At 38.9% G+C, this 27,862-nt stretch overlaps 1 protein-coding gene across 5 annotated transcripts in view; it reads right to left on the bottom strand.

The window, feature by feature from the left end:
* Positions 1-27,862, bottom strand: part of bbs4 (Bardet-Biedl syndrome 4) — a 48,212-nt gene that overhangs the window by 18,166 nt on the left and 2,184 nt on the right. For 3 of the 5 annotated variants that reach the window (XR_006360783.1, XM_044030626.1, XM_044030628.1), the window contains exons 3-15: positions 25,886-25,965; positions 25,696-25,759; positions 25,384-25,495; positions 25,099-25,171; positions 24,737-24,790; positions 24,519-24,646; positions 23,555-23,609; positions 23,384-23,452; positions 23,025-23,177; positions 22,474-22,645; positions 22,076-22,145; positions 21,833-21,977; positions 21,538-21,742 (exon numbers count right to left, since the gene is read on the bottom strand). Coding sequence is in view for 4 of the 5 variants with exons in the window: in XM_044030626.1 (XP_043886561.1) it covers positions 21,538-21,742; positions 21,833-21,977; positions 22,076-22,145; positions 22,474-22,645; positions 23,025-23,177; positions 23,384-23,452; positions 23,555-23,609; positions 24,519-24,646; positions 24,737-24,790; positions 25,099-25,171; positions 25,384-25,495; positions 25,696-25,759; positions 25,886-25,965 (1,380 nt within the window). In the remaining variant the exon portion in view is untranslated. Of the gene's footprint in view, positions 1-18,644; positions 19,446-21,537; positions 21,743-21,832; positions 21,978-22,075; positions 22,146-22,473; positions 22,646-23,024; positions 23,178-23,383; positions 23,453-23,554; positions 23,610-24,518; positions 24,647-24,736; positions 24,791-25,098; positions 25,172-25,383; positions 25,496-25,695; positions 25,760-25,885; positions 25,966-27,862 lie in introns of those variants that run through there. The other 2 variants (XM_044030625.1, XM_044030624.1) reach the window with 2 other exon arrangements.

A 27,862-nucleotide genomic window follows, 5' to 3' on the forward strand; every position in this document is an offset into this window, starting at 1 on the left:
TACCTTACTTAGATCATATCTTATTATTATTATCATTACTGTAAACTGTTATTATTATTATTATTATTATTATTATTATTATTATTATTGCTGTTGTTGTTGTTGTTGTTATTATGTGGCCACATGGTTGGTGTAGTGGTGAGCACTCTTGCCTTTACAGCAAGAAGACCCAGGTTTGAGACCTGGCTGGAACAAGAGTCTTTCTGTATGGAGTTTCCATGTTCATGTTCACACACACATGTTCTCCCCATGTGTGTGTGTGGGTCTTTCTGCTGGGGGGATTATGGGGATTAGATAAATTGGTCACTCTAAATTGACCATGAGTGTGAGAGTGAATGGTTGTTTGTCTATATGTGGCCCTGTGATGGACTGGTGGTCTGTCCACAGTGTACCCCGCCTATCGCCCTATGTCAGCTAAGATTGGCATCTCATGTGTAGGATAACGCAGTAGAAGATGGATTATTATTATTATTATTATTATTATTATTATCATTATTATATCACTAGTGGACTAAAAACCTTCATTTGAAGCTGTGAAATGTACAGATAACAGATCTTTTAAAATTGTAGATGTGATGAGAGAGGCAATGGACCAAGACTGGAGTCAAAACAAAAATGATCATCAGATCTTAATGGACAGAATAAACGAGCTCTGTTCAAATAAGCAAACAAAGCATGATCCAGTTATTTGTTGGCCATGACCAAACACATGGATCCAGGCACAGGCAGTGAAGGAGCTGGGAGAGAGAGCACCCGTTCATTAAAGGCCCACTGAGTGTTCCACATTTTGATGGATTTCCCCAGGACTGTCCACACAGTCTGTGCTGCTGCACAACAGGTAATTGCTGTTAGTTTAAGTGCACTCCCACCAGACCCCGGACGAAAACCCTCATGCAGCGTTGTCCTTCCTGAATACTGAATGAAGTTGGATATTTGTGTGTGTGTGTTTCTGTGCGCACAGGCCCATGCATTTAGAAGGTGAGTGAGATTGGCTTAGAGATAATGATGTATGAAACATAAACCTGAGGTCATCTGTTCCAATAAAGTCTCCAGTCTCTCTGTTCCTCTCTTGCATGCAGATGAACCAATATAAAGTGTGCGCTGGGTTTCACAGGTTACGCTCTCATTTCTCTGCGACACAGACAACTGAGGGGTTAGTTTACTGTCCGTCTCTGATACTGACATGATGGAGGGAACATGAGACAACAGAAGGAGGCCAGAGGAAGCGTATCAAAGAAAGGAAATCATGACATTGGATGGTGGAGGGGCTGCTGGCTTAGGAGGACATGAGTTGAGATTAGGACCTCTGCATTTTTCTCTTGAGGCTGGCAGGGAGAAAATTCATGCCAGGGGGTCTGGCTTTAGAAAGTTGCAGTGAAGCTTTACACTTAGATTTTTTTACTGCTCACACTCAATTTTTCCTCTCCAGAGAAGAAAGAATGTGACCATTAATGTTCACCATTAGTTTGTAGGTTGGACAATAAATTATTCACAGCGCAATAAAGAAACGTGACATTTCAAATCTGAATTAGATCTCATTAGATCGCTAATGGAAGCAAGCCATAAATGCAACGCTAACATATGAACCAAATACATCAAAAGGAGTTTTTTTTTAATAAATAGATAAAGGATGAATGGTATGTTGGTGATCACATCTTATAAATTAATGTAGCACACTTGCCTCCTCTGGACCCTGAGATAGATGAGTTTCAGCTGTTACCATCAGCAATGTGCTTTAAGATGCCTGTACATGAATAAAGTGTGGGTTTATTACAGAAGTCATCAGTCCAGTGAAAAATAAAAGTTCACTTGATGAATGCACTTTCACATTAACCCTTAGAACATAGAGCATTGTGGCTGCTTTTTTCCCCTTTTTTCCAGGTAATGTGATGAAAAAACCACCAACTGTATAAACACAGCTGAGCAAAAAGTACTCATAATGTTTAACATTTGATTGAATTTGTGAAATTTGGAAATATGTCACAGTTCAAAGTTCACTTGGGTTAATGTTACTAGTCCTTGAAAAGACATATGTTAATGTTTTTTGTTTTTTTTATATTTCAGAAATGTTAGACTTCGATGTAGAGTTGTTTATGTATTGTTTGTTTTCTTGCAGACCAACTTGCCCTTAAATTGTCTATCTGAGATAAAGAAATGAAATATTTTGAATTGCACTGAATATGCAATAATGTTTATTTTGGTGTATTTTTTTATTGCTAGTAATGTCTAAATGATTACATTTTGTTTGTTTTCTTTACCAGGTCTGATGGTGAATATACTACAACCAATACCTGTGTCACTGCATTATGACTTTTAATATACTACAAATGTAAGTGATGGGGAAGAGATTAACATTAATGCAAAAACAATTTGTCAACATTTGAGCCTTGCCTCCAATAAATGATATACTAATGCTCCTCTTTGTTATCCTGTCATTTATTTTTAAAGGGAAAGGAAAGTCTTTTCTATTCATTTCTTTCTTGTATCACACAGAAGCTGAATATGGGTGGTTGGGGGAAGGAGAGTGACTATATAATTTTTACATGATTTACAATAAATGTAGCTGATACGGAGACAGAAATACACATTTAAAGATGTGAGAAGTGACATTTTTGGTCTAGTTTTATTTCAGCGATGAACATATTTTCCACAAGTATAGCTGGGGATTTGCGAGCTGATATTTACTGAGGTCTAATAAGAAATAAATGAGGTGTGGGGGTGAAATAATAGTTTAAAGGATGTTTTGATCCTTTTGAATTTGTTTGACTAGATAAGCAAATTAAGAAAACAAAGGATATTCTCTGAAATGGACCCATTCTCTTCCATCTATTGATTCCTATTCTGCCAGAGAAACAACACAGGCCTGCATAAACATAAGACCGATTTAGTGCTGAGAAACCGTCTCTGAGCAAGAAGACTAATTCAAGTAACATCCTTTGCAGCGGATCGATGCCATGACGAAGCATAATGCTGTGCTTGATTGTTCAGCAAGCAATTCCAGCGCCACCGGTGGCATTTGTTACTGGGTTGTCTGAAAAACCTCCCCACACTAAGTTATTGTGCTGCCATGCCATGGAGGAGAGGCATTTAAAACAATGAAATGGCTGCTTGGGGGGCCGTTACACCCAGGTCAGGGCTGATTAATGACCCGTTGGAATTGCATGACAAACTCAGATGTATGTGCTTTGTACACCTGTGAGCACGGACATACACATGCAACACACACACACACACACGCATGCACATTCACCCGCGGATAGAGATTATTGATATTTTTACATTCACGTTGCAGTGCATAAACACTGGCTAAAGGCATGTACTGTCAAAAGATAAGTCCATCTTAATCCACTCTCACACCTATGAAGACTGTGCAAGCTATCAAGTGATGTTTTCTTAAAGCAATTTCATTATAAGACGGTGTTAAAACCAAATCCCCTTTTCTTCATAGCGTTAAGCTGAAGGCCTCAGCTCTACATAAGCCTGATTGGATTTTCATCATATGGCCTTTAACGATATAGAGTTTGACATGAGGCTTTTTAGGACCTAACAAATATAGAATATATACTGCATATAGGTATATTGGGGAGCTCTCCCAAGCACTACCCACTATGCAAGACACAACAAAAACTCCCAAAACTCCTCTGCAACAATGTAAAAGTACCCACTTGATCAACTTAAGTTGAACTCAACCCAACATATTATGAAAACATGACATTTCCAGAGAAAAATAAGTGCAATTTCAACAATATTATGCATTTGACGCCCTGGTATAGTGCCAGGAAGGTCGAGCTGCTGTATTTGCCTTTGTATAACTGCCACAGTGTATTGCACATCAGTGAGGGATATTGAGTAACAGTAGATCACTTATAGGCCTATTATCCTTCCATAAATATTAAGACATATAAAGCTGATAAATTATGAAATCATGAGGTTTTTCTTTTCTACTGTGTTGAATATGTGGGATTTTTAGACACGATTATACTGTCAATCAAGTTGCTTTAATTGGTTGTTTTAACATGGCAGTATCACAAATAAGTAATGAATTGGAGAATGAAGTGACTGCTGTGCAAAACCAAAATCCAAAAAACAGTTTAAAAATAAAGAGTGCAGCAAAACTGCATTTGTGATTTCAAATTCTACAGGCTGCAGGAAATCTCCAAAGGCTAACAGGCTAACAAGCACGAGTGTCTGTCTGGTACATGAGCGAATCCCATGATCCCTTAAGCCCCAAAGCAACCTAACTGGTATTCAGTTCAGTATTCAAGCAGCAGTCAGAAGTCTGAAAGGCAGCAATAAGCATGAAAACTCCACAGAAAAGTTCATTTAAAGAGTTTGTTCACGTTTGTAGTACTAAACAGTCTCAGCAGCCAACAGCTATGGTGAACCCTGGAGAACACAGATTCCATCAGTCACCACCTGGACAGCAGAAAGTACGGCCCACTTTGGGTAAAGTTTACTGAAGTTTAAGGGTGTTGTTTAGTCCGGCTGAACACAGTTCCGGACCAACGTGAATGAAAGAATTCCATTTTTGAAGTTGTCTGATTTTTTATCAATTAAAAAATGAAAAAAGATTTTGCAACAAAAAACAGAATGACTCGTTTTTTCTTGTTGTTTTTTTAAGTGAAACGGAATTCCTTATCCAATGATGTCCATGCTTTCATATCTGTATTTTGTTCCGATTCAGGCAGTAATAATATGTTACATATATTGTATGTTTGTACCTTACTTCGATTCATTTTCACACTGCATTCGAGACTTGACATGCCCTCAACACTGCACGCTTGTGATTGGTCAGAACTGTGTGGGACTTCAGGAAATCCCTCAGAGTCCCGTTAACGAAAATGGATTACCACCATCGAGTGTGGGCAATAGCATTTATTGCCGTTCTCTGGATGGTGATATACCAGTGTTCATTAACATTTCCAGTTTGAGTGAGCAACTATAGTCTACGCCAAGAAAACAATGTCATATACAGTATCTGATGATGATATGCTGCTGTATCCAGACACCTCTGAAGGAGAAGACGTGTTCTGCAGGCATATAATGATCTATTCACTGGACAGTTTGTATTCCAGCGATGCATCAGGTAAGCTGTTTGGTTATATATCTTGGTTCGTGGGTAAATTGAGTACACACTGCAAACTAATCGCTCCATGGATTTGCAACTGCTGTGTTCACACAAGGCCACTGGAAACACCCCTGGTTTCTGAACAACGAGTTGGTATAAAAGCCCTGAATCACTGGTGTGGAGCATTTACAGCCACATGTGTTGCCATCCACATTGTCCTATGAAGAAATAAGAAAACTGGGAGGAAAACCATTGATAGAGGGAATTGCAAACTGCACATTCTCCACAGGTAGCACTGTCACCCCAGGGCAACACAGAGGCTTTGAGTGGCTGCTGTTTCTTGACTGCAGGCAGGAGTGCGGCCTAGAAGGTGAGGACAACACCTGTGTGATCATGACTCCATTGGCCAGAGCTGAGAAACAGTGGCCAGTGAACGCTTCCATGGCACTCCAGAGTGATGATGGGTAAAAAGTGAACATACAAAACACCCACAGCTGCCCTAAATTAAACAGCACTGGTTTAGTATCAAAATCATAACAATCATCATGTTTCTGTTATGATAGATACACTAGTATGTAGAAGCTCTTTAAGTGAAATCGTATTTTTAAAAACCCCAGAAAAAAATAGTAAAGCACATTATTATTTCTTGATTAAGATGTCAAATTATATTATTTACTTGAATTCCTGGACAGAAACATTTGTTTTAGTGGTTGAATGTCATGCTTCTCAGAGGAGAAACACAGTGCGCCGCCTCTAATTTAGGTATTTGGTATTTGCCAAATAAATAACAGTAACATTTTTAATTTATTTTAAGTTTTTGTAAGATATTTATGTTTTCTCGTTTTTGTGACAGGTGGACTAATAAACTTGTTAAGCACTGCACATTTTGAAATTGAGATTTGCCTTTATAAATGTGGACTGAACTAAAAAACAGCTTCAGAATGACATACAGTAGAGGTACTGTGGACCAATGCAGACCTGGTTTATACCAAAACCAAAAAGGAATCAATACAAAACACGTGTTGACTCATTCATTTCAGTACAACTGAAAACTCATATTAGCTTTACATAATCTATTGCACAGGAATGCACAGTATACACAGTGTACACAGGCATGTAAGAGCAACTTGAAAAAGTCTGAACCTGTCCTTTAACTATGTAATCTCCACACACAATAGTGAACACATCTGTCATAATCTGCATCTCAAAAGGGACCCCCCACATGTCATGTCACCCAAACACCACATCAGCACACGACTGATCCCAGCAGAGGAATACAACCTGACATCCACTGGCAGAGTTTTTCAATTATTCACCGACCATCGCCCTTGGCCCGAGGCTGTTCAACTCTTTTACTGTTAGTCTCTATACCTCATCACTGGCTGTATTCATGAATAAAAACATGGAGGGTTGATGTGAACCACCTTCACACTCATCACAATTCCCTTCACGGAGTGTGAAATTGCTGGTGCCTCTGCCCCGAGCCTCGTGCTCAGCCTTGATCAAGGTAGCTGAGCTCAGATGATTCATGACTACTTGGTCTTATGTACACACACATTATGTGACATTATTTAACTGCTATGTGTTTCCGGTAAAACCTTGACTGTGATCCTTGGACAGATTTATTTACTGAAAAGGGGATTAGAATTAGATTAGTGTGAAAGCTACTGATTAATTGGGCTAATTAAATAAAGTCATCAGCACATAAAACGAGATGGAAGTACTTTTTGATCCAATGTGGTTAAAATGATGTTTTGCTCTGATTTAGAATATAAAGCACAGTGTAAAAGTATTCAGCCACCATTACATAGCAAAGCTTTAATGGTCAGTCAGGGAACGTGTATGTGTTAAAATGCTGTGAATAAGGTCTGGTTTATTCAAGATTGGTTATTACAGACATGCATACATTACATACATGATAAATAGTTTGTATTTATAAAGTGCTTTTCTAGTCTTGGTGACCACTTATAGCTGCTTTACACTACAGTTTTGCCATTCATCCATTCACACCCATTCACCCTACATACACTCACACTTTCATAGATCTATGTGCAGCCCATTTTCTATCACTCCTCTTTCATTCCCATTCACACGGCAACATGGAGTTAAGCGTCTTGCCCATGGACACATCAGCATGTAGCCTAGCGGAGCTGGGAATCAAACTGGGAATCAAACCCACAACCTTCAAGTTGAAAGACGACTCGCTGGGCTACCGTCACCCATGCGGCGTCAAGATGGACGGCCTGTTTCCACTTCCTCCACTCCCACTGCACAAAAGTTAAGATAAATATCTTGGATATGGATGCAGTGATCCTGAACTTTAGGTTTGTTGTTTTTTTTGGTTTTGAGATATACTTCTTCAATCATGATATCCCAAAAAAAAACATAACTTACAAGAAAAACCAAACAAACATTTTGACTTTTCAGTTTGGCTCGCAGCCCTCCTGCTGTCATGGAAGAGGCTGCTGCTGTGATCTATACTGCAACCAGCCACCGGGGGGCAAATGAGATGGTTTGGTTTCATCTTTGAAAGCCACCATGTTGTAAATGTTTATATACAGTAAAGGCTGTGATCTGAGGACATTAAAAGTGATATGACGAGCACTGAACCTGCAGCTCGTGTTTGGGGGCTGAAACATACTACCTACTGTACCAATGTGTTATGTAACAGCTTTTGAATCTATAATCCATTCACTGTGCAGTTGCTGCTCCGCCAGCGTAAATATGTTTCCCTCGACGCTTCGTATCTTGCCGTTTTGAAAGGTTTCAGTCTGCCCTCTTTTTCTCTTTCATGGACTTTGTGCTCTCAGCTGACATGAAGCTGCAGAGCCATGAACGCGTCCAACTGAGCCTCCAGGTACAAGTTCTATTTATCAGCTTTCCTAAGACCAGTGGCATGTCGGAGGCCTGGCTCTTATGTTCAAAAACATTTTCAATGTAGCCCAGCTGCTTTTAGTCAAGTCTCCATCTTTGATGTACAAAGGTTTCAACTTATCTATGACATCTACATTCGTCACAGGAGGACAAAACCAAAAGCAGCTTTGAGCTTTGTAAATATGAGCTGCACCAATGGGTTTGTTTTTATCAGTGTTTTAATTCTGACTTTCTGATTATTATTAACTTAATACACAGTCACTCATGGTTTTACCATATTTACAGCAGCACTGAACAAAAACATACAGAGTACTGTGGAACAGTTTTAGATTACATTTCAGTCCTGAATTCATTTGGCATCATGAGCCCGATGTAGCCAGAAATATAAAAACTGTCCTCAGCAGCAATAGGAACAACCAAGGGGAGACACTGTGTACGTGTGATCTCAAAAGACCATGACGTACATTGTAATCGTACCACGACCAGAATATTACAAATCCTAAAGACTTTAGTTTGACTACTGTGGATTATTGTGCTTCTGAGGGAAACAGTTTCAGATCACTGTTATCATTAAAGACATTCATGTCCCTCTCAAGACGACTCTCTTACCTTTAACCCGGAACCATCACTGAGTCAAATAGCAAAGTCTGAGTTTGTCCACTTTGTCTGTAACTAACTATATTAAAGTATTGTTTGTGATTTAAATGTGTTCCGTGTGCCCAGGTCGCTCTTGAAAGAGATTTTAATCTTAATGAGACGTTCTTACTAAATTAAGATGGGGAGGGGAGGGGAGTAAATAAATAAAAAGCCACTGCAGCAGCTGGAAATGCTTAGTCTTGTGATTTTACTCCAATACCATAATTAAATTATTTTCAACGTGTGGCCTGATCTGATCCAGCATGAACATGTGACCGTGCCAAACTAAAAGTCTCTTATGAACGCACTGAATCAGCCAACATGACAATGTGCTTTGTCACAATTTGTCATGGAAAGAGTAAAGCTTTTATTATTTTTAATCCAGTTATCAAAAACACGTGTATTTAAATACAAATACATCCAACACAGGGCTTGCGGTTATTGACTTTATGCTATACGTGCGCGCACTGAGGAGGAGTAACCTGTTCACGTCCTGCGTGGACTCTGCATGGAAGACAATCTCACCACAGAGCTCAGACACTGTAGCTCCACGATCAATGCAGCCAGAGAGGAATGTAATAGATAGTCTCTCTTCCCAGATTATTGTAGTGACAGTATTTTTCTTACATGAGGAAAAATCCATTATCCATTGATGCTGAGGGGAGAGATGTGGGAACAAAATAGAGTGAGAGTGGATATTTTTCAGGGTGATACCACATTTAATAAACATCTGGGGAAATGCATACACTGTCATATATCTTCAACTCATTTTATATAGGTTGGCTCTATTTTGTAAAGGGATGGTTTTTCATTGTAAAACCCGTGTGTTTTTGTTTGTTTTGAGGGCAGTAAACATAATTTCATATAATTGATTTCAAGATTTAAGCTGAATCTTAAACCTTTTTTTTTTTTAATGCAACAGGAGTCTGGTTAAACTCGTTGGAGTGGAAAATCATATTAGAGTCTATTATAACTCACAAAAAGTGACCAGGGACTTTATGTAATTATTAAGACACAGTCCATTAAAAAAAAATCACACCCTTGAGAATAAATAACCGAAAACTATTTCATTACCAATCTAGAAAAAAGCTTCACTCCAGCAAAAAGTAAATCAGCAGCTGTTCTTTCATTTTCAGAGCAACAGAAAACTCACACAAATATACAAACAAACAAGTTTTAAATTCAGCTTTGTGGCTGCTAGTCAGACAGGACGCATATGTCCTTTTGTTGGGTTATGATCACATTTATCATTGGGGAAGTCATGATTGCAGCTCAACTGTCTTGAATAACTAGGGAACAATTGCTTCTCCTTTCATTTGACGTCAAACCCGCTACCCCCACGTGTGCTTGCACATGTGCTGGACCACTCAGGACTCTTTAGCACAGTAATTATGACCAAACAGAGACTTTGTGCATTTATATAAGAAACAAGTCTTGAGCTTCACACGTGACCATTACTAACTCATTTTACACAGGTACAAGTGAAGTGTTAGCTCGTACTCGGTTTGTATGCAACACTTTTCAAGTGTCCCTTTGAAGATAGAGTCGAACGTGGAATATTATCTCTGTTGCACTGCATATAAATTCCCTCTGGTGCCAGTAGGACATTCGCTTCTATGCCTCTTTATTTGTTATAATTTACATGCATAGGAAGTGATGGGGAAATGAAACAGTGAACCTTTGTTGGGTGAACTGGTAGTGATGCTCACATGAATGCTTCTCTTAGCCCTGAGATGCTGCCTGTGACTGTGACTTGCAGCTTGTGGCTGACACATCGAGTTGACACAATGAGAGGAGGCTGCAGAAAAAAGATGGGGGCAAGCGGAGAACGCAGATAAAGCTGCTCTGCTGAGCTGCCAGCAGGGAGCCTTTGAGTTGTCTCCAGGAGAGGAGCGGAAGCGAGGGGATTTTGGGCGGCAGAGCTCAGAGTAAACAGAATATGCTGGAAAAACAACAACAACAACAACAACAACAACAACAGCAGCAGCAGCAGCGGCAACTGTACTCCCTGATCAAGTGGAGTTATTGAAATGCAAAGCCTTGCTTCTCCAGTCCCCATTGATTGAAAGTATAATACATTATATGCGCCATTACTCGACGTAAATGACATGTTTAAACACCAAGTAGGATTTTACAATATCGTATAATTAGGCATTATTAGTGTCATCGTGGAATATGGCACAAGTCTAGTGAAGCCGGGCAGATTAATTACGTGAAACAGCATCTCCAGGGTAAACTGCGTATGACACTCGCCTCCCTGTTTCTCTCTTACTTTCATGTCTGTATGTTCTAATCCGTCGCTTTCTGTCCTCTGTGCTAAATCAGGAGGAATTCTAAAAGGAAGCATCGAAGGAAAGGAGACAAGAAAATGTCAAGTGATACATAACTTCTAAAAAGAGTTCAGATTACACATTGTGTTCTATTATTAATGATTTTGGAGATTAGATTGGAAGGAATATGAAGTGTTACAATTAAACCAACAGCTGGCACTCTTTTATAATCCTGAACTAATCCTAAATGAAATTGTGCTTCCTGTTTTCTTGTCTTAAAGGTCCCGTATGCAACATTTAGGAGACTTTATCAGCAAAAGTGGAATATACTACTCATAAGTATGTTTGTATTTATATGTATAATTACATTAACCCTTAGTGGTCATGTGGCACAGCTCCATGCCACAGGGGCACCCTTGGTAATTTGCCATGAGAATAATACACCACTCCTTATATGGATATCCTGGGGGGGTTTGTTTAAAGGTCATATCTTCAGACTTTACAAAATGTGTTGTTGAGTCAAAGTTATGATTCTTTTTATATCGCATATTTAAAAAAAAGAAGTAGAAATGGTCGTGTTTATTTTTTGAGTGCCTCAAAAAAGGATATAAGACACTCTATATTGCACATATATTCTTATAAGCTCTTTATATACTTTTTAACATAGTACTGGAGGAAAAAAAGCAGCCTAAATTCTCTGTGTTCTCAAGGTTAGAATACAATACACTGCTGTCTTGCACAGTCATGTTTCCAGGGCACCTGCGTGTTCCAACCTGCAAGAACATGCTTTTTTTTTGCCTAATGAATTAGAAGATAACTATGCAAACGAAGTAGAACATCCAGAGGCATAAATTAACAAAGAAGACAGATGAAACGGTGGAGTGAGCGAGAGTGGAAGACTGGAGAGTTGTAAAGTCATTTTTGTATCCTTAATGGTATGCAAAGGCCACTTTAGTTCCTGTTACGACCCCAGGGTCGTGGCTGCTTTTCCCTTGTGTGTACGCGTCTGCATGTGAGTGAGACGGGTTGCAGGTGTGCATGTTTGATTGAATGACATGTGTGTGAGTGTCGAGATGGATCCTCATTTTGTGCTTGTTATTAAGCCTTAGAACACAGAGGATTTTGGCTGCTTTTTTTCCATTACTATATCTAACCACACAGTATATACAGAGGCTATAAGAATGTGCAACATAGAGTGTCTTATATCTTTTTATGTTCACTTGGCTCTTTTTTATGAACAAAATGAAAATAAAAAAGGTCTAATTTTGTGACTACTTTATATCAGTACTAAAATGCGATATAAAATAAATCGTAACTTTGACTCAACAACACATAAGACGGAAAAAAGACACATTTTTTAAAGCCCGAATATGTGACCTATAAACACCCCCCCCCAAGATGTCCATATAAGGAGTTGTGTATTATTCCCACGGCAAATTACCATGGGTGCACCTGCGGCACAGATCTGTGCTGTGTGAACACTAAGGGTTAATAAACCTTTAAAAAGGATTGTTTAGTGCTGTTGCTGTTGGGAATAAGGAGTCTCCACAGTCTTGTTGCGATCAGGTTTCCCACTAGGCCTGATCGTATAGTTCCCCTGACACAACCTGCAGCCTCACCATTAGACGTTACTAATTCTTACACACTGGACCTTTAATTGTTGTTGTTTTTGTATTGCAAGTGGAGCTGACACACGTCAGATGCATCTGACAATGCAGCATTATCGATGAATGATCAGTCAATCTTTGATACTGTCCACTGTGAGCATCTGCTTTCATTCATTCACTTATTAAGAAACAATACTCAGTTTTGATAGCACAGTCACACACATGTATCTGTATGTTAAATGTGATAAGAACGTGCACGTGAGGCTGAAAACAACAGCTACACTGACTTTGTCTTTGTGGTGAACGTGACTCCATCACTGACAGACGTGAATGTGGGGTTGAGTCTCACTCAAATAAACAAGAAATTTGACAAATGTCATTGAACATGTTAATTAGTCAGCTTCAGAGATGATGACAGGTTGATTTATGTCACTGCTGAAAAGGAGAGTTGTGTCTATGCTAAAGTAAGTTCATTAGCCACAATGATCTAAGAGTGGTGTCAGTCATTTCTGAAGACGTTCACCAAGAATGTTTTTCCCAAAATACCAAGCTGGAACATAATCTGAAAGTTAGAATAGAAAAAAAGTGTATGTTTATATCACTCTCGCAAATACAGTTAAAGCTGCAGTGTGTAACATTTGGAGATTTTTTGGTCCGATACTGTTCAAAATCACTGGATCGGATATCGGACAGATACAATCCAAAAATCCTATATATCGCATGCTTCACTATGCACAGATGTAAATAAAAATCAGCCTGTTTATTTCCTCTTTTTGGGAGAAGAATATTTGTCACACAGATGGAGAATGATGTCTTTGAAATGACTCGGCACAAATGTGTTGTCAACAGCTTCATAGTTCATAAAAGTGACTGTATCGGAATAATATCGGTATGAGTAGATACTCTGGTATCAGGACATCCTTAGTAAATATAACAGCAGCACAGGATCAGGCGGGGACAAGAAATCTATGCTGTCAAACTACTGAACGAGCAGCTTTTTGAGCAGTAGAATTAATTTCTCTTTATGTTTTCAGTCACACTCCAGAATGTTTGCAGCCGCCTCACGTTACTAGCACAATGCTGCTTTTGCCTCCATCTGTCCTGACATAACCCCCCCCCTCCCCTGTTAGAAGTGTTTATACTGTCAAACTGCTCAATTTCCAGGGTTGTTGTTTTTTGCAGAAGATCTTCTTCTGAAACTCTTTGTGGGCACCTCTTCACATTTTGAGCCATACGTCAACCAGCTGCTGTTGTGTTTCCTACTTGTCTTTGTCAGTCTTGACGTAAAATGAATCACTTCCTGTGCGCAGTGAGGGAAGTGTCACGGGGAAACACTTGATTCTAAACACAGCGACTGTAAACCGAGGAGCTCAGAGACCAATGTGGATTTAATAGGCTTTTCTTTTCTTTTCTTTTCTTTAGAATTGTGTGATGTTTTTTGACAGTGATTTGGACACAACATGTGTTTATATGTAAATGTTACACACTACAGTTGTTGTTTACATGGAGGCTTTGCACTGCTTTTATCAGACCCATTTACAGTTTGGGTTGATCTTACCCTTTGAAGCTGTTCTAAAAGAAGAAGAAAAAAAAGAGGTCAGACCTCCAAGCTGTGCTTACACAAATTAAAGTACAACACAGTATTTCACTGAGATAGAAATATTCTGCCACATCTGCTCCGTGGCATGACTGTAAACAATATCATGGTTATAATGTCTAAAGCACTGAGGTCTTATTTCGCTTGTTGGCACAGAATCATCGTGATGCTTTACAGCCACTGGCACCACTGAGAGAAGGAGGAGAAAAGGCAAAAGAAGAAGCACTCCTTTGGGAAATTGTTCAGCTTGTGGCATTTGTTTCCCCTGATCACAGACATGGCACATACATACATCCAGACGAAACAAAGCAATCAAGCCTGCACCATAAACATGTCCATGTCTGATGGAATAACAACCATTTAAATGGGAAAAAACAGTGAGAAAATGTGCACTACAGTGAGTGGGTACAATCATTATTGGATTTTCACATCTCACAAAATATCAATAGCTCTGCTCTGTTGTTGTTTTAAGGTATTGATTATTATGACTTGTAAATTGGCTCAATGAAGCATATGACTGTAGTCCCCTGCTGTTTGAACCCACATCCAGCCAGGCTCTCTCGTCCAGAGTGTCTGCTCCGCTCAGACCTGTCTTTACCAAGCATGACAGGGAACTATGGTGGTGTTTGCGGAGCGGAAAATATTCAACACAACCATACCTTCCACCTTTCCACGCACCCACTCTTTCTGCCATTTGTGGATTTATGCATTTGGTTTATGTCGGTTGAGCTGTTCTTCATTTACGCGGTCAGCTTCCGCTTCAGAATGTGAACTGACGTCTATTTCAGATGTCATTAGGGCTGTCATAAAAACCTGGCGGCGCGAGATAGTGGCCTCCCTTGCCTAAAGTACAAATAAAAAGCTTATTCAAAGGCTATGAAAATAGTCTGCTGCTGAATGCTGCCGTATGTTCACTGGCTGTAGGCATCCTTAAATTAAAATAGCTGCAACAAAAACACAACCAGTTGTTGGAGACATTCAAGTGAAACAACAAGCTAAATGTTTGCTAAATGTTGCAAAGTTCAAAAGGTCAATATGACATTAAGCTGTGGTTATTTGTGAGGTCAGACAGAGGGTTGAAACTCTGCACAGAGAGGTCCCAGACCGGGAATCAAACCCAGCACCTTCTTGCTGTGAGGTAACAGTGCTTACCACTATTCCACGGTGCTATCAGTTATGTCAAATTTAATTTGAATTGTTGATATAACAATGTCAGTGCAGCTCTTTTTTACTGAGCAACTACATTGATTTTATATAGATTTCTTTTGTTGTTGTTGCAATTTTTAAACCTAAAGAAATCAGCCATTTTAAACACCTGTGTGCTATGACATGTACATTTAATTATGTTATTTTGCTGTAACACCTTTGTGACATTGGAATTTGGTAATAATAACAATAACAACAACAATAACAACTTTGATTTATAGCTGTAAAAACCTCTGCAACTTCATGAAGAAAAAAAGAAAAAAAAGAAAAGATATGATAGTGACATGACTGTGTGAGACTCAAACAACTAAAAACATCTAAATATGTGATGTGGCCAGAAATGTCATAGAAACTTCCCTTAATGCCCATTTGAAGTACATTATTCCTCTATAAGAGTTTATTTTTTTCATCAGAATTATGTTAGATCGCACCATGAGAGCAGGAAATGAAGTCAGAGTCATTCTGTAAAAACATTCAACTTGACGCGCATCAGTTCTAAACCAGGTTTATATCTGACAGAGCACATTAGTCGCCCACTGTGCTGAGGTTTCTCCAGGCTTTGGAACCACATTTCAAGCCCCATGCCGAGCTACATACAGGCTGCATAAATATTTTGACACAAACTGGTCTAAATTTTTAATGTTAATGATATTACTTTCCAAAACATGCTGAATCTCTAAAGAAAATTGATGGCAGCAAGAATGAGGCCTCGGTTTTCGACAACACAACATTCAGGTGCCAGCAGTGCTGTATAGAGATTTGTCAATTGATCCGCAAAGAATGAAAGATTTATTATTTCCCAAGGTGATGTGTATTAGACAAATGCAAAACAAGCTTTGTAAATTGGCAGATTTAGGTAGCCACATCTCATAAATCAAACCCGGGCAGAAAAGTGAAAAATTATATCAAGATAGCATTTAATATTCATTAGCTCTTATAAATGAAGAGCTAAATAATTTCTGCTCATCATATCAGACATCAGAAAATGAATTCAGTGTGTGAAGGTGAAGGCAGAGGGCTCTCACGTCCAGGCTGAACAGTAGCAGAAAAATGCTTACTTTGTTCAAGTAAGAAGAGTGACCTCGCTCAAAATCAGCCAACTATGATCTGCGGATGGTATGATAAACAGATTTACATTCACTTGTACTTTTCTATTATTTTTCTTTTATTACACACACTATTTCTAAGCAGAGCTGCAGCCTTTACAGTTAAAAAGTGTTTGTGGTCAGTGTTTGGAGTAAAACACTGGATGCATTATTATTAAAATTATAATATTGTTAGTGGACAGTATTTTGCCACAAGGCAAAGCACAAAGGAGAATAAGTGATGTCTGGAAAATATTAAAACTAATTCTGTGAAAGCAGAGCTCCAGGAACACAGCACTCTGGTGCTGTTATTGTATTTGTATCATGCAAACAGTAAAAATATGTTCTCATGAATATTAAAGAATAGTATATAATATAAATAGTATACAGTCAGTCAACATAGGCCGTGGTGGGTTCGGGGACACACACACACACACAAATGTTTGACTGCAGTATCTGAGGGGAAAAAAGGGAGGAGGGAGGATTTGTCTGCTGTGGTCACTGCTGATCTTGATCTTAGAGAAGTCGTTATCATCTGGGAAACTATTTTAAAAAGTCAGATGAGGGTTAGAGAGCTGAGCACGGAATCACAGGAGTTTCATTCAACACACACACACGAGAAGCTAACATTATACACGACAGTAAAAGCAAGAACATGGGTTAAGGTTAACAGCAAAACCCATCAGAATAATCCAGGATTCTCAAATGTCACTGAGATTCATATGAGGAAAAACTAGATGGAAAAGGATAAGCAAGCATTGCTTTTTTCTTATATGGTAAATGATCTGTTTTTATATAGCACTTTTCTAGTCTTGATAATAATATAATTATAAAGAAACGGACCAAAACACAAATAAATATCAGCTTGCTTGGTAAACAAGTCAGTCACTAATTAGTGTGACGGCAGCTGAGAGAAACAAAAACAAGCCAGAACATCATAAAAGCTATAAATAGAACCTCTAGATAAAACTCCAACAGATAATAAAGTTCATTTAAGCCTTTTTATAAAAGATAAAACTTGCCATTACGATTAGGATACTGTATATATACATATAAATATAAACTCCATCATCCACAGTTACAAAAAAACTAAAAAGAGAGGGCACAACTTACTCTTCCCTGCACGCTTCCACAGGCAATTTGAATTGTAGAAAGATGAGAAATGGAAAAGCAATCTTCCACAGCTGCAGTGAAAAAGAACTGCAGCAGGAGCAGTAACTTACAGGCCATCAGCTGGCTTGTAAAAGTTACGACCACAGGCGATTCAGGCATGCACACTTAAACAAGGACCTAATGAAAAACAGTGCAGTCTCTCCACGATAAATGGCAGCACATGTACATGCCATTCTGAATCATACAGGCATAAAAAGCAAAGAGTTTGGGTTAAATGATGGTCGAGGTAAGTTCAGTCTTCAGTGATGTAACAGTGACATGAAAGGAGTCGCAAAGAAGAGAGGAAATAACATTTACATTTATTTATAAACATTAAATAAGGATTACAACGCGGTGACCAAACCTTTATGAATGATTGTGGGACTCTATAATGCCAGTGTCCACAGCCACACAATGAAGAATATTAATATTCCCTCATTTTAACCACATTGATATACAGATAAAATGGTTTCACTCCTTCACCTCATTATAAATGAACAAACACAAGTCTTTTTGGTTTAAAATGTCACTGTTTCATCAGTGAGGGTTGATTATTCGAGCCCTCCTTCCTAGTTTGGCCATGAGATGTGGTTGATGTGGATGTGAAGGATCAGGAAGTGGATCAAACCAAACGCTGGGCGATGTGAGTTTCTTTGAATTGGTTTTAAATAGTGCGTGTCTAGTTTTCCCCTCTTGCTTCAGAACTGCCTGATCAGCCACTATATATACTGTATGTATGTATGTATATACATACATACATACAGTATATATACTGTATGTATGTATATATACATTTCTCAGGTCAGTTCATGATTTTGTGAAGCTGTATTTTTAAAGGTTAAGTTTGTTGGGCCAATATTTTAATAACACTATAGTGTCTTTGAAACTCACATCTATAATTACACTAAATTACCTTTATTGAAGTATTTTTTTCACACACCGCATACAAAACCAAACGTATTATTAGATTTCAGATACTCTATTTTAATGCTTCTTCCGACAGTGTGATTTGATTGTGTGCAAAATGATGAAAAGATTTTGAAAATGCTTAACAATAAAGTCCTTTGTTGAATGTCCTTCACACAGTATTTACAAAAAAAAGAAAAAAAAACCAGGACGGATTTTTATAAAGGAAGCAAAGACAAATGCTTCATTTAAACTCTTATCTTTAATAATAAATACATTACATGTATCTACATATAAAAGCGTGTATCACTATTTACACAAAACTCTAAAAATAACCCCATCATACAAACAAGCAGCATCCTGTAACATGTAACCTGTAAACATCCCTTTCTGTCGTCACACTTTGGTTGTGATTGTCGCAAACATGTTCTTTTATATTTCAGCAGCAGAGACACATGACAACTGAAGGAAAGACAATTCTACATTTAACCTTGTTTCTAAGCTCATCCTTGTATTAACACTATACTGTAAAGTGGACAAATGCATATATTAACCATTTTTGTCTCCTGAACTGCAAACATCCATTATCTGGTTTGGACATGTGCACCAAACCTGCCACATCTACACACATTTAGAAGCCAGACTTGCTTGATCCCGGGATGTTTGGTTTAAAAAGCAAGCAGTAATACTAACATTTAATGTTCCTCAAATAAATGGTGTGATGGACGTGTGCCGTGAGTGACTTTGCTCTTTTCAGTGTAAATGACTGAAAAACTTGGAATGCCTGATAAATAAAGGCTTCATGAGCTGGAAAACCACAAGTGGCTCGGCAAACTTTGCTCCATAATATGATCTAAATCACAAAGATAGCAAATACGATAGAAGCCGCTGAGCCAATTCATTCCTCCACCTTGGTTTTTGTCTTGGAGCTTCTGGGTTTGTCGTACTCTGCAGGCTGTGGGGAGCCTGGAGGGTCGCTGGGTGGGCTGGGGGCTTTCTCCACATCAGGTTCTGGTTCAAGGGGTGAGGTATCTTTTGAAACTCCTGACAATAATGAAACAAATTCAAGCAATTCCCCATTTCAATGCGATCTCAGGGCCTCTACATCTGCAGTAAGCTTCAAACATGCAGACATGCACCAGTAGAGACTAATGATGCATGACACCACATATGAGGCTGCGACATTTTGTTGCTGTGACTCTACAGCACATTTAAAAAAAGTTCAATACAACATATCATTTTCCATCAATCCATCAATCTTGTACCGCTTTATCCTCCACATGAGGGTTGCCGGTTGAGAGTAATCCCAACTGATATAGGGCGAAAAGTGGGGTGCACCCTGGACAGGGCGCTAGTCACAGGGCACAAAAACTTTCAACATTCAAAGGTCCAGAATGTAAGAATAAAGGACACATAATGGTGGGACTGCAGTGTAAAAAAAAAAGAAATTAATTTCACTCTTCTTTGTTTGCATAGTATGCATCCGCTTCCAAAAACAAAACGAATACTAGGTTTGTTCATTTGCCCTGCTCCAGAAATATGGTGGTACATATGGCAGCCTCCATACAGCTCTTCCATAAAACATGTGTAAACTGCTCATTCTAAGGCTAGAAAAACATCTATTTTTGAGCAATCATACAATTATACAAAGATACGTATGGGAAACATATCCAGTATCACAGATGAGTCACCTCGTTTGACATTTAACAACATTTGCACATAAACTGAACTTAACATCGACTTGTTTTTCCATTCAATCCACTCCATCTCTCACACAAGGCTGAGCGACGTAGAGATATGCCAATACAAACTGAACTGACCATCTGATTTACTTTGTTTTCATTTGTACACATAACTCTCCTAATAGCACAAAGACTTGGCAAGTGGTTTTAAATCCACATCACACTCACGAGACACTGTGTTGGATTTATACACAAACACCAGCCAAGTTTCAGAGTTGAGTTGTTTTCATCATAACTACTGAGAAACACTGTTCCCTGCAAATAACAGACGAACCCTGACCTCCAGCAAAGTTTATTTACAGCACAGCGGTAATATTACTGACACACATACAACCTGCACTCTAAATAGTCACGTTAGCATTAGCTTGGTCTGGCACTAGCTGTAAACTACGCCTGGATAGTTCTGTGGTTATTTGTTATTAACACGGCCCACAGGCTCTCGTGAAGGAAAGCACTGCTGTCCATTTCCCTCTGAGAGCTGTAAGCTGCTATAATCATTTCACAGAAGCCTTTAATTTATTATCTCACCTGTGGGTCTTTTTTTTCCACAGTGCACATTTCCTTTTTTTGCAAAGAATATATATTAGCCAGAGGTTAGCTTCTTTTTTTTCACATATTCCATTTTACCTAAGCCTATAAATCCAATCTGGGAACACTAGTGCAGGCAAGACACTGTGAGAAGACAGGCAAAAGATATTTTAAGTTCCCATTTTAATGAAAAATTGGACTTTGAGTTAATGGGGAGAGGTGGTGGCGGTGAAATTTGTCATTATCTGCACAGCCCATGTAATTACTGGACGTCTTGACGGGGATTTTTAGCCTAACCTGGATTTGTCCAGTTTTACACACGTACACACACAGACACTGGTTTCCATGACTTCAGAGGACATTCCATTGACTTACATTCATTTCCTGGAAACTTACACTAACCTTAACCATAATTACTAATTGCCTAATCCTAATCCTGACCCTAATCTTATCTTACCATTTAAAACATGTCTTCACCTTAATCTGTAGTGATTGTTATAGGGGCTTGATTTCCTGTCCCCATAAGCAAGACAAGTCCCCGTGTGACTGTGTAAACACATTTAGGTCCCCACAACATAAGGAATACCAGGTGTACACACACACACACGTTTCCACAGCTATTCTTCTTAGCTATTCTCTGCATTGACTTCCATTCATTTGGACATCTTAACCTTGACCTACCCACAATTCAAAGCTTGGCCTTAAACTTAACCACTTCCTGAGAAATGGAGTTCTGGCTCATTGGGGCCAGGTTTTGGTCTCCATGAGGACTACTGGTCCTGACAAGGTCATTGTTAAAGCCAGTTAAGTCCCAAGTACACAAAGACACACACACACAGAGAGAGAACCAGAGTGGAGGTTTGTACCTGTTGGTAGCTGGATGTTCTTGTTGTAGCTCGCAGCAGAAGACATGGCCTGACCTAGAGCTTGGTTGGTACCGAGGGGAGCACCAGGTGTTTTGGTGGCTGCGGCCGAGTTTGGTTTAGATTTGGAGTCCTTGCCTGGTTTGGTCCACACCAGACTCTCAGCCACATGCAGGGCAGTCCCCATCTTCTGAGCCATGTCAATCAGCTGTTAGTGACAAAACCACGATGTTTAACAACGAGGGATTTTGAATTTTTAAAACATGTAACATAAAGACAACAACAGGAGCCACAGTACCTCTGCATCAAATTCAAAGTTGCTACTACTGTCTCGAAGCAAATTGACTTTGCTTTCCATCTCCTGGTACTGATTCAGAGCTGCTATCTTGTCACCGTGATTATAAAGAAAGATTGCAAAGTTCAGGTTAACCAGAGGGTTGGATCTGTAGGAAGATTATCAGGGGGGGAAAAAAAATTAATATTTTGATCCAATTTTCAGTTTAGACTTGTAGAACAGTAAAAGGAAATAGGATGGACTCACTCGTCCAGAGTCACTGCTTGTTCATATGATCTGGTGGCATTCTCGACATCCTCCAAGTTAGTCAGAGCAACTGTTAACAATAAACACGAGACAGGTGTAAACGTTGTTATTGTGAAATCCAAAAACAAATTACATTTTGCACCTAAAGCCTTTAGGGTCAAATGTGACCATTACACATCAAATACAACACAGCTACTTTATATTGGTCTAATTTAACTGCTCACTCATCTACCTCTGATCATCTGCTGCTGTAACAAAATCATTTTCCCAATGTGGGATCAATAAAGTCTAATCTAATCTAATGTAATGTTAGATTGCCATTGCCACTGGAGGTTTTCTGTATTATTTTAAAGAGGTAAATGATGAATACATTATTTTCTTCATCATTAGTTTAGTACCTGCCAGCAGCATGAAGAGTTCCCCCATTCGTGGGTTGAGGTTGATGGCTGCACTGAGGAAGTGGAAAGCTGAGGCGTACTGCTGCATGGTCAGGTGCACCAGACCCAGGTTGTACAACACTTTCCAGTCAAAAGGAGACAAGTAGTGGGCACGTTTCAGGCAGCTGATGGCCTGCATGCAAAATGGAGATGGAGAGAGAGAAGTAAAAAAAAAAAAAGGCTACTCTGTGAAGATGGTGGATTCATAAAACTGCAGGGGAATGTGGATCACATAAATTAAAAATATGTACTATATGTAAGTGTATTCACTTGAGATTATCTTATCTGCTAATTGATGATGATAAAAAGAAGCTTCTTCTAAAAAGAAGAAGGTTTTCTTATGATCTGTGTGTGCTATAATGACTGTTGGTTTAAAGGCCCAGGTCATAATGGGGGGCCAAATTCTTCTGAGCAGCCAGTGCCGGTGTTTATTTCCAAATAATGTCATGAATGACAAAGTTTTCCATTTTCTGTACCACCACCAAGTCCTCCATTCAGTAAACATGACTCACAGCTACATATTTCTTTTTCCCAAAGAAGCACATGCCAATGTTGTTCCACAGAGGGGGGCTCTCGGGCACGACACACGCCGCCACTCGGTACTTGTTCATGGCCACATCAAAGTCGCCGTGGGTCTGCATCATGCTGCCTGCAGCCAGGATGGCCTGGGAATGAAAACAGTGATTAAAGCGATTAGCAGAAGATGTCATCTGTGGAGGAGAGTATGATGAAAGACAAACTGCACCTCCTACAATGAATGACCTTATATTTTGACTGAGCTGCTCTTTAAAATGTTCTGTGCACTGTCCTCACGTCGCGTGATAAGAAACTACTTTTTATACCAAAGCATTATGTTTGTGTGAGCACTTACCTTATAATTGTTGGGGTCAAAAGTGAGGGCATTTCCAAGGTGCTCAAAAGCTTTCTGATATTTCCCAAGCTGACAAGAAGAAATTTAACACAAAAATGATGCTTCTGAAATCCAAATGTCAATCTTATGTTGAAGTGCTCATTGCTTGTAGTGCACACAATAAACACCTACCTGTAAAAAAAGCAGGCCAAGAGTAGAGAGGAGCTCAGTGTTCTCTGGGAAGTATCTGAAGAGAAAATGATACGGTGCAAATGATGAATGTCACTTTATGTTTGCATCATTCTAATCCAAATGCCCAAGATCACAGAAATTGACAGACATACTGTAAAACAACAAAGCTTGTGGTGCATTAAGACTTTTGCACAGTACTGTAATTACATTTAATTCCCACACTTATTTTTGAACAAACATAGTTGATATTCAGGGAATCTGCAGATTATTTAATCAGTATTAATTATAACCTGCGGGGGATTTAAGAAAAAGTTGTAGAGAAGAGGTATATCAGCATCAAAATAAGACTCACGGGGGTGCATCTCATTAAAGGCATTGCCAGTATTTGACACTTGATTAATTCATTTATCCCCAACAGCATGTAGACATAATGAGCTCTATTACAGACATGGATGTCCTTTCCTTATTCATGCCATTGCTTAATGTTTAAATATTCAACATGTTAATAGAAGTGGAAATGAAGGGAATTTATGCTGAACTAAAAAAGGAGCCCAAGTTACAATGCGGCAAACCAGGAGCTTTGTGTGACACTGAAGGAGGAAGGGCCACTTATAGTCCAAATAATATAAATATTCATATAATTCAAAAGAGAACTCCTCTGAAAAAAGCACATTTTAATTGTAGTGCATCATGACAAAAAACATTCATGATGAAAGTGAAAAACTGTGTCGTAATCATTATAAATTAAATATTCTATTATTTGGATTATATTAAAAACTTTGCTGCACTTTTTTTGAACACAACTCCTAATATTTATGATGAAATCATATACATTTTTAATTAGAATAGTTAAAATGCATATAAAATCAAATAAAAATCACTGTTGCAGTCCACAGCAGTAACTAAACCAGTTAGTTTAGTTACTGCGTTGGATTTCTGTTGTCCACATTTGAACTTGACTTACTCCACTGCTCTCTTATACACCTCTATGGCTTTGTCAGTGTCTCCAGCCAGCAAGTGGACTTTCCCAAGCACCATGAACGTCTTCTCGTGTTTATTTATCTGGAGAGCTGTACCGAGATGCTCCTCAGCCTGACAGAAACAGAAGATGAAAATGATCAAACCACAGAGGAAGGAATACATTTTGGACTGTACCATGTTGGTTAAGATCCACACACTCACATTTTTGAAGTCTTTGATGAAGAAACAGCACATACCCAGATTATGACTGATCTCCTGGAGTGAGAGAAAATGCCAAATTTTACACGGGATGGTTAATTGAACTAGATGAACGAAATTTCACACAGCAGTATTAGAAGAGACTGGCTACATTGCCTAAAGATACTCCGTCAGTTATTAAAGGTGCAGTTGAATACTGGTCTACAGGTTACGTATATGGAAAAGCAAAGCAAAAGCTTTTTTCTTTCTTTTTTTTTGAAATGCTGCATAAATGAGGAAAAAGGGGTTTAAGTTTATCCTTTCTTCTTGTCAAATATTGAGAAGGTTTTTGAGAGAAACAACAAAAGAAGTGTCTTTTCTTTTACCCAGTCTGTTTCATTGAGTCTTGCAGCTTCATGATAGAACTCAATGGCTGCTTTGTGCTTCCCCAGGAGAAATCTACAGATAGAACAAACAAAAAATAGCCATTCTTTACATTGTAAAGCAGTTGAAACTTGTCCTGGGTCTAAAAAACAACAGTCTTTCCTAAAAATGACTTGCAGTTTTTCTGTCATTACTATTATACTGTATATTTCTTGAAGTGGTTTTATTTATAAGTCTGTCCTGTTATGACGCTAATGGAGAAGGAATAGTGGTGGAAGGAGACTCACAAGGATCGAGCCACTTGCTTGAGATTGTCAGCACTGCTGGGGTTAAGGATGGCACAGCTCTGAAACAGCTCCAGGGACTGCTGGATCTTGCCCTCGAGACGCAATATTAGTGCTGCAGGTAGAAATAAAAACACAAAAGAAATAATCATCTACATGAGGAAGTACATGACCCAAAACCAAAGGCTTAGTGTAGGATCCAAAGAGATTTTGCAGGAATTAATTAACTTTATGCTGCATAGCATTTGATGCAGCTGTTAATTAGCGCCACATTTGTTTAATGTGTGTGGGAGAAGGGTTGAAGTGATGACTCACCTTGAACATATATGGCGTATTCACACATGCCATTAGTCTCCTGGAGCTGTTCTTTGACGATCGCCTAATATGTAAACAAGTAGATGTTAAAACAGTGAGTGAAGATCTTATAACACAAAGTGATATCTAAGAAGTAAAGCTAATGGTGTTACACATTAGAAGAAGAATATAAAGATGAAGGTGCTTTTACCTTACAGGTATCATAGTCTTTGCGTATGTAGTGCTGGTGAATTAGCCAGTTTCTCCTCTCCACAATTGGAAGCTCTGGAGCTGAGTAAAAGAACATTATAGGATGAAAAGACTGCAAATGTGAGCAAAATTTCACTTTTACTGCTGAGTTTATTTCTTATTTTGGTGACAACAGAATTATCAATCCTCAAAGTGCCCTCCTTTTACCACTGAAGCCTAATTAAATTCAAGCCAATTCAATGGACACGCTGTAAATCAAATCGTGGCTTGCGAGCAAGTTTTGGCATTCGAGCAGACAGCTTGGATTATTAACTATTTTTCAATATAATTTAATATCCAGTCTTTTTTTGCCAATTAGACAGCTGAATAAATAATCTTGAAAGATTCCTCCCTCTGCAGAATCACTAGCAAGTATTTGATCTGACAGTTAACATAGATGTTAACACTTCAACCAAAAGCCCAGGCTTAACTATAATTAATTCACCAGCCTCACTGTAAATGTCACCTTGTGAGCAAGTTTTTCATGACAGACACTGCTCCCCGCTTCTCTTTTAATGTCTCGGCAGGATGAGATATTTTTCCCGTTGCCAGGGAAACGATGTCTCCCGTAAGCCAGGTAGGTGCTTGTGACAGAACAAAAAGTGAAAAAGGGATGCTGCAAGAATGGGAAGCACAATGCAAAGCCAGCTTTAGAAAGGGATATGTAACCTTAAGAACCAAACCACAGAGCTCCCAAGTCTTTTTCCCAGTGGAGACGACATTTCATTTTATTTCATTTCACAAGGAAGGAAGCAAACATAATTACAATTCAAGTGAGTTTGATTCCGGCAATCCTGTTATCCTGCAACTACTACACTCACTCCAACTCTAAAAATAGGATTCAGTGCAAGGTAAAGTGGAGTACTAGGCTTTGAGTCTGCTACTGACACAGGGGGATATCATTAATGAACTGCCTCTGTAAAAAAAATACAGAGTGAATTACTCTAAAGCTTCGCCCTGTTTTCATCCGTCAGTGCTTCAAGCAGTGCTCTGTTGATCTGCTGCAAAAAGTGGATCCTCTTCCAACTACTTCACAGAAATCCTCTCCATCGCCGAGTGCAAGATTGCATGGTCTTCACATGTTTGCCTCGTCAAGATTCAGTGCGACCCTATTTCAAGCGACCTAATCCTCTTTCTTCCTGCTGAGAAAGCAATAATATTCTTGTCTCTGGGTTTCAGCTGTGGCCCTGTGGTGCTCCAGTGTCCACATACACAAAGCAGGGCATACAGTATTTGCAGAGGAGAGATGAGATACATGTGAGGCATGTATTTGTGCAACTACTGTATGAGAGAGGAGCAGAAAAAGGAGCACGGAAGAAGGGCACAGCATGAGGTCCCCCAAATATAGTCCCTTTAAAAACTTCATCCCAAACATGGAGGAATTTTCTCATTGTTATACTTGATCTGGCAAATGCTAAGACAGATTTGCCTTCCATGTGCTTCAACCATCTGCTAAAAGGGGATAAGAGCAATGAAGAGACGTGCTGAGATCAAAAGACACATGGGGAGAATGTAATGAAAAATGCGGTGAAAATAATTTTGGAAATTTACCACGAAATACTTCAAACACCATTGGTCTTGTCAAGTTTCCTATTCAGATTTCCTATTCAAAGACTTAACACTTAGCCCTTTTAGCGATTCGACTAAAACACGTTGTTCTAGAAACAGGTGCAATGATCTTTCAATTGATTTTAGGACTTACTTGTGAGAATGATCTGATTTGCCACACACTCTAGTTGTTAACTGCTGAGAATGTAATAAATGCATTGTACAAGACAAAACCAAATCTGTTGCGTACAACATCATTCATTTTGTGTGTGCATTTCACAACGGCAATTTTATTACATGGGGGTCATTAGAATGAATGAATGAATGTATGTATGTGAACTAAGTGGCTTATGAAGGCAATCAAAACTGCTTTATGGGCTTTTAACTGATT

Source organism: Solea senegalensis, linkage group LG7 (genome assembly GCF_019176455.1).
Source record: "Solea senegalensis isolate Sse05_10M linkage group LG7, IFAPA_SoseM_1, whole genome shotgun sequence".
Taxonomy (NCBI): Eukaryota; Metazoa; Chordata; class Actinopteri; order Pleuronectiformes; family Soleidae; genus Solea; species Solea senegalensis.